General features: G+C 38.3%; 1 protein-coding gene across 1 annotated transcript in view; it reads left to right on the top strand.

Annotated features, from left to right (window-relative positions):
- The first annotated feature begins 914 nt into the window (after positions 1–914).
- The window catches only part of lman2 (lectin, mannose-binding 2), a 48001-nt gene continuing 35617 nt past the window's right edge, over positions 915–13298 (top strand). The window contains exons 1-2 of the mRNA XM_033974104.2: positions 915–1125; positions 11977–12083. Of these exons, the coding sequence (XP_033829995.1) occupies positions 990–1125; positions 11977–12083 (243 nt within the window). The 5' untranslated portion in view covers positions 915–989. The remainder of the gene's footprint in view (positions 1126–11976; positions 12084–13298) is intronic.

Raw genomic sequence — 13298 nt, 5'->3', positions numbered from 1 at the left:
TATAATAAAAATGTTATGCGTGTTTTCAACATTGGAGTTTACAGTTGGCTTGGTTTGGTTGGAAGCTCATGTTTTGCCATAGTTACAATTAAATATTTATATTTCCAATAGCATTAACATACTACACAGGTCATGAGCAAATTTTTTGTCATTTTCATTGTATAAGTGGCTAAAGCACTTAATTAAAAGTCTTATAACAGAAATGTAAATGCGGTAGTTTGATTCTTTTAATAAACCATTTAACTTGGATGGATGCGATGCAACATGACCACAGTGCGCACCTTTGACGTTGCTCACAGTGGTCCATGGGACCGCTTAGGGAGTTTGTGTGTCTGCTCAGACTCGTGAAAAATGAGAGGGAACTTTGCTTGACATTCCATCTTCTGAAAGTTATATACTAATAACATTTAAAAAGAAGTGAGTTATATAGCCAAATTATTTTTTTTTATTTTTGAAAACAACAGTTTTAAATACAAGATATAAGATGACTGTAGACCACATTTTCTTCAGCAGAATGCAATGACACTTTAATCCTAATATTGGAGGGATTTAAACTCTGAATTTCTACCGTCTTTGCTGGGTCGTTCATTTTTAAAGTATTTATGAATTTATGTCGCCATCGTCTGGTCTTCTGTAACAATGCGTTCTGATTGGCTGAAATTGCGATGTGCTTTTATCTGATTGGCTATTGTGACTCTGTCCGCTTGCAAAATTCCTCCGGATGGAACACATACTACATCTCTATTTTGTCACTTATCAAATATTAATTTGAGACAACAATTTATCTATATTAGTAGTAAAATATTTAGTTGAGATATTTTATAATATGTATAAAGTACATTGATATTACAATTACAAACCAGTTTAGTCACAAACTGAAAAAGATTGTTGTTGCTATCCACCCGGAGAATTACAGTGAACACACCGTCTTTACCAGAGTTGTAAGAAGCTGACATGTTTTGAGAGTATTCCCTATAATATATCCCAAAATGCGGATATTTACGGCTTGTTTCTGCACTGCGCTGGTTCTCCTGGTGGTCGTGTTTGGGCCGGTGATCGCAGACATCACGGACGGGAACGCGGAGCACCTGAAGCGGGAGCACTCTCTGATGAAACCTTATCAGGGTAAGAGCGCAGGTTTGACTGCTTTGGCTCACCTGCGGAAAACATACTTCACCTCAGGCTGTATTGTCTTTCAAAACAAATGTACATGTTTAATAGTTGTACGTTTTAATAGTTTTAACATTACATGGACTATTAACATGTACCTGTAATTATAATAAACGTGTCTCTATCAAGCGGTACAAATTAAGTGTTCAGACAACGATACAAACCATTTCCATCCACGTCAAACAAGCCACCAACAGTGCGCCATGATTTGGATTCTCTTTTGCTAAGCAGTAAAGGGTAATGAAAAGACTTTGTTTTAAGCCAGGGGATATAGGTCGTTTTAGGTACCGTACAGTATCTATCTACATTTGGAACCGTACAGTATCTATCTACATTTGGTACCGTACAGCAGTGGTCCCCAACCTTTTTTATCACCGCGGACCGGCCAACGCTTGAAAATTTTACCGTGGACCGGGGTTTTGTTTTTTGTTTTTTTTTACTCATTTTGCTAATTTGTGGGTTAAAAAACCTCTTCGTATTCCGGGTCATTTTGGTGAAATTGCCTTTGTTCTGACCTCTCCAAATTAAAATAATCACCATTATTGAACCCTCAGAAGTAACTGCACTAGTTTGGGTCTTTGTAAAGGTAACACCCTATAATTTTACCCACAGGTGTCAGAATCACTGTAAGTTTGTCAGCTGAGTATTTATACACTTTGGAACACACATTAAAAACATTTTTTCTCGTCCCCACCAAAAGAAATTTGTGAAAATGAAGGTGTAGACAGCTGCAGTAGGGAGCTGGGGCCAAAAATACACTATATCTCAACTGACAAGATTGTTGACCACTTACACTTCAAATTTGAGGTCAATACCTATAAAAATGAGAGTTTTACAATCATTTTATCATGAGTAAGTCCAGACCTCTCCAAACCTATCCGAATGAAGACATTTGGAGAACGTTTGGAAAAAGTGCAATAACTTTTGAATGTTTCAACCCACAGACATCAGTGAGGACTTTATTGAGAGCTTACTCTTAGAGGAATCTGCACACCCAGCTGCTCTTTTACTGTACATTTATATATCATATCAAAAAACAATATAAAATGTATATTTGTATATAAAATACAGTGAAAACAAATGGTATGGGTCAAAATAAATATATATTTACAAACCACACACTGCAAACAATCAACAAACACACACACTTCAAAATGTAAACAAACACACACTGGAAACTAAGAACACACTGTACATGATTGTACAGTGAGACAATCATTCTGCAACAGTGGCTCAGTGGTTAGAGCTTTCGAATCCCACTCGGACCAGTTTCTGTCATTGTGTCCTTAGGCAAGACACTTCACCCAAGTGGTGTGTGTGTGATGATTGGTGGTGGTCGGGGGGCGCAGATTGGCATTAGCTAATGCTAATGATTACACATGATGCACATTTGACCCACAATTAAGTTAATAGCAGAATAAAACACGCTTACCGATCAGTCCATCAAATCATAAGGTCCCTCTGCTCCTGAGTCCACCATGAGATCTTCACGAACCGCTCCGGGTCCGAGATGCCTCTAGTTTAACTTGTACAAACATCCACAGTGTCCTCGGTCGCGTACTTCCTTTATTTTGTCCGTTTTGTCATGTTTAAAACGCAAAACTGCTGCGTAAAATTACGCAATACGCGTGCGTAATTTTAAGCGCGGATCTTTATATCCAGTCCCGCGGGCAGGCCGTCGGAACGCTAAGTGGTTAAGTTGTCGGCGCTCAAGTGACGGAAATGTAACCGGTCATTTTTCAAAATAAAAGATTTTTCAAAATAAAGGATATTTCAGACTCAGATAATAAATACAACGGAAATAATTAATTATTTCTTGGACGGCCGGTGGCCCGGTACCAATTGATCCACGGACCGGTACCGGTCCACGGCCCGGTGGTTGGGGACCACTGCCGTATAGTATCTATCTACATTTAATTTGTATTAGGGCTACAAGGAGCTCAACAGATTTTCCATATTTTTCCCCAATAGACTTTAAGAAAAATTCCAATATTAAGAGTTCAAATACATTGGGGAGGCTAACCAGCTACATGGTAACTAATATCCGTAACGCAGTTTCAAAAAGAAAATGTTAGATTCTTTCAAATGTTTTGATAACTTTGCGGTTTATAAAGTTTCAGAAAACAGATTTTAAATACATTTGTAGGTCTTGTGGGCATTAGTTACCACGTAGCTGATAATCCCCTAGCAAGCTTTCAGACTTTTCAAATATACTTTTTTTTTTTTGGAAAGTCTTTGAGAAAAATTTAATTTGGTACAAATGGAACGCTCCAAATGTTAAAAATTTTAGCCTAATGATTAGCACACTGTTTGTGCAGATGAGATACCCTTTCTCATTTTATATAAAATCTGCTGATTGTGATTAATTCTTTAATAGTTAATTTTACTGGTTTCTCTTAATTGTTGATGAACATTTCAACTGGGAAGTCCCAGACAGTTTTGGAAACATCTAGACCAGGGGTGGCCAAACTATGGTCCAGGGGCCAAATGCAGCCCTCAGACCAGTTTTTATTGGCTCTCAGGCCTCCTGCTGAACCAGCCCAATTGATCATAAGCAGTACTTTTAACTGCAAATAAAGCTATTTCTATCACCGAAACATAAGCTCTGGCTCATATTCCATATACACACAAGACTGTATATGAACACATGGAAAATATACTTTTTACTAGCACTTTGGCCTGCTAGTAAACAAACCAATGAACTGAAAACTTTATATTTTACTTTTCAAGTGTTTCTTAAATAGTGCTCTGTTGGGTAAGACTTTGTATTAGCATAAAAAAAAGTCTGAACCGGAAAACAGGAAGTAGTTTTTGTGACCTTAAACTAGATTTATGATAAACAAAATTTTTCATTTGGAACAATGTTGTAAATGTCATCACCTTTTATTGTTTTATAAATGAAAGGGAAATAAATAAGAGGGGATTAAATATGAAATGCATAAAAGGAAACGAGTCAAGTCAATTTTCTTACAGGCATTACAAACTGAACTATAACATGTAGGGCTGGGTATCACCAAGAAGTTGCCGATACGATACGTACCTCGATACACAGGCCGCAATACGATACGTATCTCGAAACAGTGCATTTTCGATACGATACGTTTCAAATCGATACAATACGATTCAGAAAAAAATAAAGGCCTTCAGCCTCTTACTTTAATGACCAACCCCATTTTCCCCCAAAAAAACATTAAATGGTGCATTTATCTTCCATTTATTGAAGAGTAAACACAATAAAGTGCTTTTTGATGAATGCATGTTTCTAAGTAGAACAATACATACAGCCTCAAAAAAGTGCTCAGCTGCATCATCCATAGCTTATGTGAGGTCAACAATTAAACAAAGGCACATGCAGTTTGACTGAACTAAAATGTACCTATTAAATCACAGCTGTGATTCTAAAACCAAATGCTGCATTTATAGTCACACGTAGAACATTCATTAAACCTAGAATAATGCTGATTTAGTTAACTTGACAAGTAACATTAGTAGCCCTGAGAACATTGCTTATCAGCAAACTTAACCAAACAACCACAACAATAGAAAGCAATTTCTTAAAGATTTTTGTTTAGAAACAGTATTTGGTCAACATGATCTGAGCTGAGTGCACTTCTCTGAGCAGTGACAATGTCTCCTGCTGTCGAGAATATGCGCTCAGAGGTGACACTGGTCCCTGGGATGCACAGGTACATTTTTGCAAGCTGTGACATGAGTGGATATTCATTCTGATGCTCTTTCCACCAACTAAGTGGATTTCCCTCTGAAAGGGACAAGGCTGGTGCCTCCTTGTACCTTGTCACCTCTTCTTCTGCATGGTCCTGTGTGGGTCTTTGTCTCGCAGCAGTACCTGCACAGTAGGTTGGACCAAGTAAATCAGCCAAACTGTACATGCCCTTTGTTTGCTTGGGTGGTGGGCCAGCAGCACAGTTTTCTTTCTTAACCTCTTCAGAATCGTCTTGCTCCACAGGCATCACCTCAGTCACATTCTCCAGATCAACCTCTTTCTATATTAAAAAGCAAATGACATGTTTGTGTTAAGTTTGTGTTCATAAACTTTAAAGACAAATAAGTTAAAACATCTGTAGTCATCTGACTGAAAGCTATACCCACTTGTGGGTATAGCTTTTTATAGCTAATTTTTGTCAAAACACATTCTAGTTTGAATTTAAAATCAGCTATGAATTTAATGTACACTATTTAATATTTAACTTTGTACTTTACAATGTGATATGTGATGAATATTTTATTTATTTATTTGTGAAACAACAAATTAACATACCTGAAATGAGTCATGAATTCTTCCAGCCTCTGCAAAGACTCTCATGTAGATTTCATCTTGTTGATGGTCAGGAAGGAAGGGCAAAGCTTTGAATCGTGGATCCAGTGCCGAGCATAAATACATAGTCTCTTTATGTTCATCCTTGTACCTCTTGCTCAGATCCTCACAAATGGCTGCTTTGATTTCTTTCACCAAGGTGGAATCAGATGGACTCTCTTGTAAATCATGGATGAGCTGAGCATGAAGTGGTGCAACAACTGATAGTGTTGGTGTACTTTCCTTGGACATCACTAGTGTTGCTACCTTCATGGGCTTCATGGCATCCACAATATCCTCTGCAGCCGTTATGTCTGACTCACTTAGGGTGCATACTTGTTTCTCTGTCTTTCTCACCTCACTTGACAAAAGAGCAGCAGATATGGCTGGTTGCTGCTCAAGAAATCATTGGAGCATGTCGCACTGTTCCACCTGGTCACAATGTCAACGATCAGTTTGTGCTCTGGCAACTGCAGCAGCTTTTGCTTCTGGCGGAGTACATGGCTAGCTGGAAAAAGTTTGAAATGCGTCTCACACGACCTAAAAGACGCACGACTACAGGCAGTTTCAAAGCACGCTGTGATGACAAGTTGAGCGTATGGGCAAAGCACTTAACCTGTTACTACCGAAGGTCCCCAATTTTGGGGACCTTTGGATATTAGATATTAACAGATATTAACAGTTAATCAAATAACTAAAGCATAAAAAACAAGCTAACAAGTTTACTCTTAATCTCACTCCAAATAACAAAATCCATTGAATTCTTTATCCTCGGTATCGCTTCTGAACAACTCCGCCTGCTCCAGAAGTAAATGAAGCTCCGCTCTGGAAGTAGATGAGGCGCTGCATCCGCGTGGCTGCCATACTGGTGACTACAGGTTAGCTAGCGCAGGGCCGACCTCTTCTCATAATATCCAACTTTTCATGAAAGGCCTGTCTTGAAAATGGCGTGAAAAGTATATCTGCAACCTGATCAATCTCTTCTCCTCCTTTGGGTTAAAAATACAGCAATAGCTGTTGGATCTCCAGGTTTAGTTTGCCATTCTGCAAATGGCTGCCTTTCAGGCTGTAGCAGTGTGTATGTATGATTTCTTTTACCTTTCCCATAATGCTACACATAGAAGCAGTGTGTTTCAGGTGTGCCTTGAAATACATACACAGTTGTGTCTCTAATTAACTCAAATGTTGTCAATAAACCAGAAGCTTCCAAATACATATCATCTGAGATTAAATGCATAGCAGTCTTACTGTATGTAAATTTCTGACTTTGAAGAAAGTAATGAAAATTTGCCAGAATAATGAGAGATGGGTTTTTGGACATTTAGCTTATCCTACTTATCGACTATGCTAACATAGTTTATCACAACAGTGAGGTCTGTTTGTTTTTGAGGCGTGTCCATTTGTAGCTGAACAGGTCCACAAAAAGGATGGGATGATATATGATAATATTGCTAATTGCGATAAAAAAGGTCAGTAATTAATTGTTCGTGGCATTTTTTAGTAATTGTGATCATCGTACACGATTACAATCACCTTTACAGCACCAGACTGCTTCATGTTTGCAGTTTCAACACAATGTTGTATATATTTTGTACCTATAAGTATTTTATTTTATTTTTTAAGCATATCTTTTTTAACTTTGTGCATGCCCTTATTTGTATTTGTATTTATTCAGTGTGTTTTATGTTGCACTTTATCACCAAAGTAAATTCCTAGTTTGTGAATTGTGTTCACAAACGATGGCAATAAAAGTCTTCTGATTCTGATTCTGATGTTTAGATGCTAGTTCTGGTGTTTTCCCACAAGGGGGGCCTCTGTCATAGCTATGATACTTGTTAGCTTCTGTGCTTATTGGGCAGCACAGTTATCGCTGTCTGAACTATATTCTGCCAGATATCAACAATAAACAAAGTCTGATCCATAACTCTCCGCAGGAACGTGCCAGAGTGCACCTCACCCATGAGCACAGATGAGATTCTAATGTGTGCACATCTTATATTTTTACCTACAATAATGCAAACTGCAGAATAAAACGACACCTTTCAAACGACAGACAAATGAAGTTTAATTCATACAGCTAAACACAAATGTGCCAGAGCAAATGGTTTGAATGTGCACTATCTGCACAGAAGCAATACTAATGATTACACACAATATATTTTAACTACAATTATGTCAATAGCAGAATAAACCATGCTTACTGATCGAGAACAGCATCCAATCCATCAAAAAATAAGGTCCTCTACTCCTGACTCCACAGTGGAATCTTCACTATTTGCCATGAACCGCTCCGGGTCCGAGATGCCTCGGACAAACATTGTACAAACATCCACAGTGTGTTTAGCACTGAGGAAGAAAGTTGGTGCTGTCAGAAATTTATTATGCCTGAAATTGACAAAAGAAATGTGAAAAAGTGACGGCACAGGTTTCACATTTGGTATACTTTCCTGCAGCGGATTGGACATGAATCTAATGATGCGTTCACACCGGAATGTTAGGGGTATCCAGTTTACATTCAAAGTATATAGTGGATGCGTGTCTTGGGCGTCCTGCGTTTTTGCGCCGCGTCTTCAAGTGTCAGAGCGGCGCAAATCTGGTGTTGACGCGGCCACAAACATGGAGAATGGAGGACAGCCCTGTTGTGGCCGTTTGCCAGCGGCCACTACTTTTTAATGTGACGTTGGCAGATTATAGAGACCGGGACAAAAAGACCTTGCCTGGAGGATGATCAGTGAGGAGCTCGATGTGTTTGGTAAATTATCACAATTTTGGAGCGGTAAAATATTTGCCCACCTTTAGGCTAGCCAGTGCTAGCGTAATGAAGTTGCCGTTGACGCGTCGGAGGCGTCTGCCCTCAAGTGCAAAGGCGTCCAACTAGAGGCGTCCAACCTGTTGTCGATGCTCCAGTGTGAACGCACCATAATTTATTTTGTGGACATAATTTCACTGGATTATATTCTGGACCTGTACGGAACGAATGAGACCAACTTTCTGGGAATATGTTGATGTTTGACAGAACCAGAGCCCTCAAAGGAAAGTAAAGTCCAAATCCAATTTTTTGGCTTTTCTGTAAAAATGGCTTTCCTGTCAGCACTGTGGTGATTGCAGGTGAAAATGGTTTGGATATTCAGACAGATGAGTACTGTAGCTTTCATTTGATGTGTAGATTGTTTGTGTGAGTGATGCAGAAGTGTACACACGTGGACAAAATTGTTGGTACCCTTCAGTTAATGAAAGAAAAACTCACAATGGTCACAGAAATAACTTGAATCTGACAAAAGTAATAATTAATAAAAATCCTATGAAATTTAACCAGTGAAAGGCAGACATTGCTTTTCAACCATGCTTCAACAGAATTATTAAAAAAAATAAAGCCATGTAACAGGCCTGGACAAAAATGATGGTACCCTTAACTTAATATTTTGTTTCACAACCTTTTGAGGCAATCACTGCAATCAAACGATTCCTGTAACTGTCAATGATACTCCTGCACCTCCCAGCAGGTATTTCGGCCCACTCCTCATCAAAAAACTACTCCAGTAGTACTCCACTTACGGCATGTTTCAGCTCCTTCCAAAGATGCTCAATAGGATTTAGGTCAGGGCTCATAGAAGGCCACTTTAGAATAGTCCAATGTTTTCCTCTTAGCCATTCTTGGGTGTTTTTAGTTGTGTGTTTTGGGTCATTGCCCTGTTGCAAGACCCATGACCTGCGGCTGAGACCAAGCTTTGTGACATTGGCCAGCACATTTCTCTCTAGAATCCCTTGATAGTCTTAGATAGATAAATTTCATTGTACCCTGCACAGATTCAAGACACCCTGTGCCACATGCAGGAAAGCAGCCTCAGAACATAACAGAGCCTCCTCCATGTTTCACAGTAGGGACAATGTTCTTTTCTTGATGTGCTTGATTTTTCCATCTGTGAACATAGAGCTGATGTGCCTTGGCAAAAAGTTCCATTTTTGTCTCATCTGTCCATAGGACATTCTCCCAGAAGCTTTGTGGTTTGGCAAATTCCAATCTGGCTTTTTTATCATTTGTTTCATCATTTGAAGAGGACAATGGTGTCCTCCTCAGTCGTCTCCCAATAACCCTTTACGGACACACTATGGACTAGTATAGCTCACCTAGACTTTTATTCTTGTTTTAGCCATAAAAATCATGTTAAAGGAAGTATCAGAATTTACTGCTTTTTTTCACACAACTACCTCTATTTTACATATCCATCCATATTTTTTCTTTTACGCATTGAATAAATGCCTGGGAAAATCCCTGCAGTACCCGCGCTCTCATTCGTCACCTTTGCGGGACAACGGAGGCAGATTACCGTAATGATGATGATAAAAATATTTAAATAGCCTCCGCTTTGAGTCGTCATTTGAATTTACATGAGAGCACGACTGGTTGCGGAGTTATGCTACTGGAAGGTCCGCAACCACGCTCTATCGGCAACGATAGCATCCGACGCTATAGGGTTATGTCCACTTTGGCTCAAACAATGACGGATGGTGCGATCTGACATGGATGTTCCTTGAGCTTGAAGTTCACCTTTAATCTCTTTAGAAGTTTTTCTGGACTCTTTTGTTACCATTTGTATTATCCATCTCTTTGATTGATCATCAATTTTCCTCCTGCGACCACGTCGAGGATGGTTGACTACAGTCCAATGGATCTTAAATTTCTGAATATTATGTGCAACTGTAGTCACAGGAACATCAAGCTGCTTGGAGATGGTCTTTTAGCCTTTACCTTTAACATGTTTGTTTATAATTTTCTTTCTAATCTCCTGAGACAACTCTTTCCTTTGCTTCCTTTGGTCCATGTTAACTGTGGTACACACGGCGTCACCAAACAGCACAGTGACTACCTCTAGCCCATATATATATATATATATATATATATATGGATGGATGGATAGATGGAGATGGAGATATATAGGCCCAGTGACTGATTACAAGATTGTAGACGCCTGTGATGCTAATTAGTGAACACACCATGGATTAACATGTCCCTTTGGTGACATTATTTTCAGTCTTTTCTAGGAATACCATCATTTTTGTCCAGACCTGTTTCATGAGTTGTTATTTTTTTTAAATAATTCTGTTGAAGCATTGTTCAAAAGCAATGTTTGATTTTCATTGGCTAAATTTCATATAATCTTTTATTTATTATTACTTTTGTCAGATTTAAGTTATTTCTGTGACCATTGTTAGTTTTTCTTTCATTAACTTAAGGGTACCAACAATTTTGTCCACGTGTGTATGTACCTTGTTGTAGAGTTGTTAAGTAGGGGAACGTTAACAGGTTAATAGTTATCATGATAATAACTTTAATCGTGATTATTTTGGTCACAATAATCGTGAGTCTAAATTTTAATATTGTCCCATCCTTAGTCCACAATGCTTATAGCTCCATTTCATCTTGGTTTGACAGGTTCCTCACTTGAGAACCCTCTGTCTCTGTAAAATGTTAATGGTTGTGATACAACCAGTTGTTTGCTACAAACACAAATTTGCATATATTAGTTGGTTTTTATTATTATTATTATTATTAATTGATTTTTGAAGCCCTTCTGTAAGGGACTGACTTTCCTAGTGTTACTAGTTTCCTGCTTGTTTTCATGGAGATATTGCTTTGTTTGGAATGTTTTACAATATGACTATCTATATAGCATTTATTCAATTACAGGAGTTTTTATTACTCAACAATACCTTGAAAAGCATGCAGTCCTACTGTGATTCTCATAGGTCTGACCTGTTACTGGTGAAGCCACTTGTGCTTGTTAGTTTAACGTCATACTGTGGAATATTTCAGGCAAAGCAATAACATCATCAAGACAAGCAGTTTCCAAAGCCCAGAAAAGTGCACGATTTAGAAAAAAAAAAAATCATGTTGCGATTACGTTTCAATATGTGATTTAATACTTCTCTGTTCAAAGTTCTCATTTTAAAGATTTCCAGGAGAATTTAATATTTGAAAGCAAGTCTGAAATCTGAACTGAAAAACTTATACAATAAACCCATGCAGTTTTTCAGATGTCTAAACTACAAGGTTAGCAGTTCTTTTATATAACAAAAGAGGATAATTTTGTTACTGAGATAATTGCAGTCTTTGCGAATTGGTAATCGCGATTATTCACATTGTAATTTCATTTTGATTGTGATTCAACTTGCAGCCCAATGGGTGTCATCATACTAAAAAACTACAACTATTTTGATACCAAGGGATGGACTAGATACCAATAAGACAATATCTTGTCTATTAAATCATCGTACTTTCTTTTATATTGCCCTGTGGCCTTATATCAAGATCGTTCTAAAGCTATTCAGAAAAGGTTAATTTCTGTGCCGATACCCGCTCAAATGATTATCTAGTTTCAATACTAGTTTTAGTATGAATTCGTATCTGATTTTCGATACATCTGACAACCCTATGTGATATTACATTAACCTGCCTCCTTCTGTCTCTTACCCCTATGTGTTTCTGACAGGTGTGGGCAGTCAGTGGGACTTCTGGGGCAGCACTCTGGTCACCAGCTCTTACGTCCGGCTCACTCCAGACGAGCGTAGCAAACAGGGCTCCATCTGGAACACTGTGGTGAGCGTATACTCTCTACTATATGCTTAATACTACTATACTCAGATACATTTGAAATCACACATAAAGGCACTGTACCAGATTTTTTAAAAATTTGAAAAACAGAACTTTTAAATGGTTTGCAGTGGTCCTATGTCAGTTTCCTAATTATTCACCACAATGATATTTGTAAGTGCTCATAATTGTGACATGCACTTAACACATGTGGGACAGAGTGCATGTGGACGATTGTTGGCTCTGTGGAAGGAGCGATGGTTAACGAGAACTCAATTAAACTTGTGGTGGTTTTAGCACTGCATTGAGTGTATTTGCATTCAAGTCTGCTGCTTCTCCAGTAAGTAACACGTAAATACCGTATACCAACAGTAAACCCTCTTCTGTTCTGGACTAAAGCTGCGTAAACATCAATTGGTTCTTAGGGCATGTGCATGGAGTCTCATTAAAATGCAAAATGCGGTTGCCATGGTCACTTGAAGCCTTGTGTGGTGTGATTGATCATCATGTATTGCAATATTATGGTTACCATAACAATAATAAATGTAATAGCGCTAATGCTAACACTTCCTGATTATCAAACAATAAAATGCTTTATGATTAGATGCAGAAAGAACACAGCAGACTTATTTTGACCTCAAGAGCTTATACAATATATCTGTACTGGAGCAAGATATGTTTTGCTCAAATATATTTGGAAAAAAAATCAGGGACAGGGCCTTTTTAAATCAATTCAGTAGCAAACAGTCTATTCATGTTACTCACCAGATATTTATATTCATGGTTTCGCTTCCAGTTCAGGGCTTCAGAGTGTGACCCTTCTCCTGTGCCCTCTACTCCTTATAAACACGTATTAAATAATATAGAACACACTTAAATGATTGCTTTAACTGAACACTATAAGAAAAAAAGCGTGAACTCACTCGCTCTCCCCTCACCTCTGACTAGACCGCTAAACCAGCCCTACATGCTGAGGCCTATGCATGCAGGTCACTGTCTGGTGCGCAGAGTTGCCTGCACCACAGAACTCATGATTTTGATTTTCATCTATTTGTGAGTGAGACACAGTGATTGCCTTTACAGAGCTACATCAAACCTGCAGATCCTCCACACTGTTTAGTTACATAAATGAGGCTGCCTTTGCACGAGGTGAAAAAGAAAATAAATCTAGAAGGCAAAAGAAGTCAAAGATCAACAATTGAAATTAAAAGCAAGAGATCT

The sequence above is a fragment of the Periophthalmus magnuspinnatus genome, chromosome 10 (genome assembly GCF_009829125.3).
Source record: "Periophthalmus magnuspinnatus isolate fPerMag1 chromosome 10, fPerMag1.2.pri, whole genome shotgun sequence".
Classification (NCBI taxonomy): domain Eukaryota; kingdom Metazoa; phylum Chordata; class Actinopteri; order Gobiiformes; family Gobiidae; genus Periophthalmus; species Periophthalmus magnuspinnatus.
This window is presented reverse-complemented; position numbering and strand designations above follow the sequence as displayed.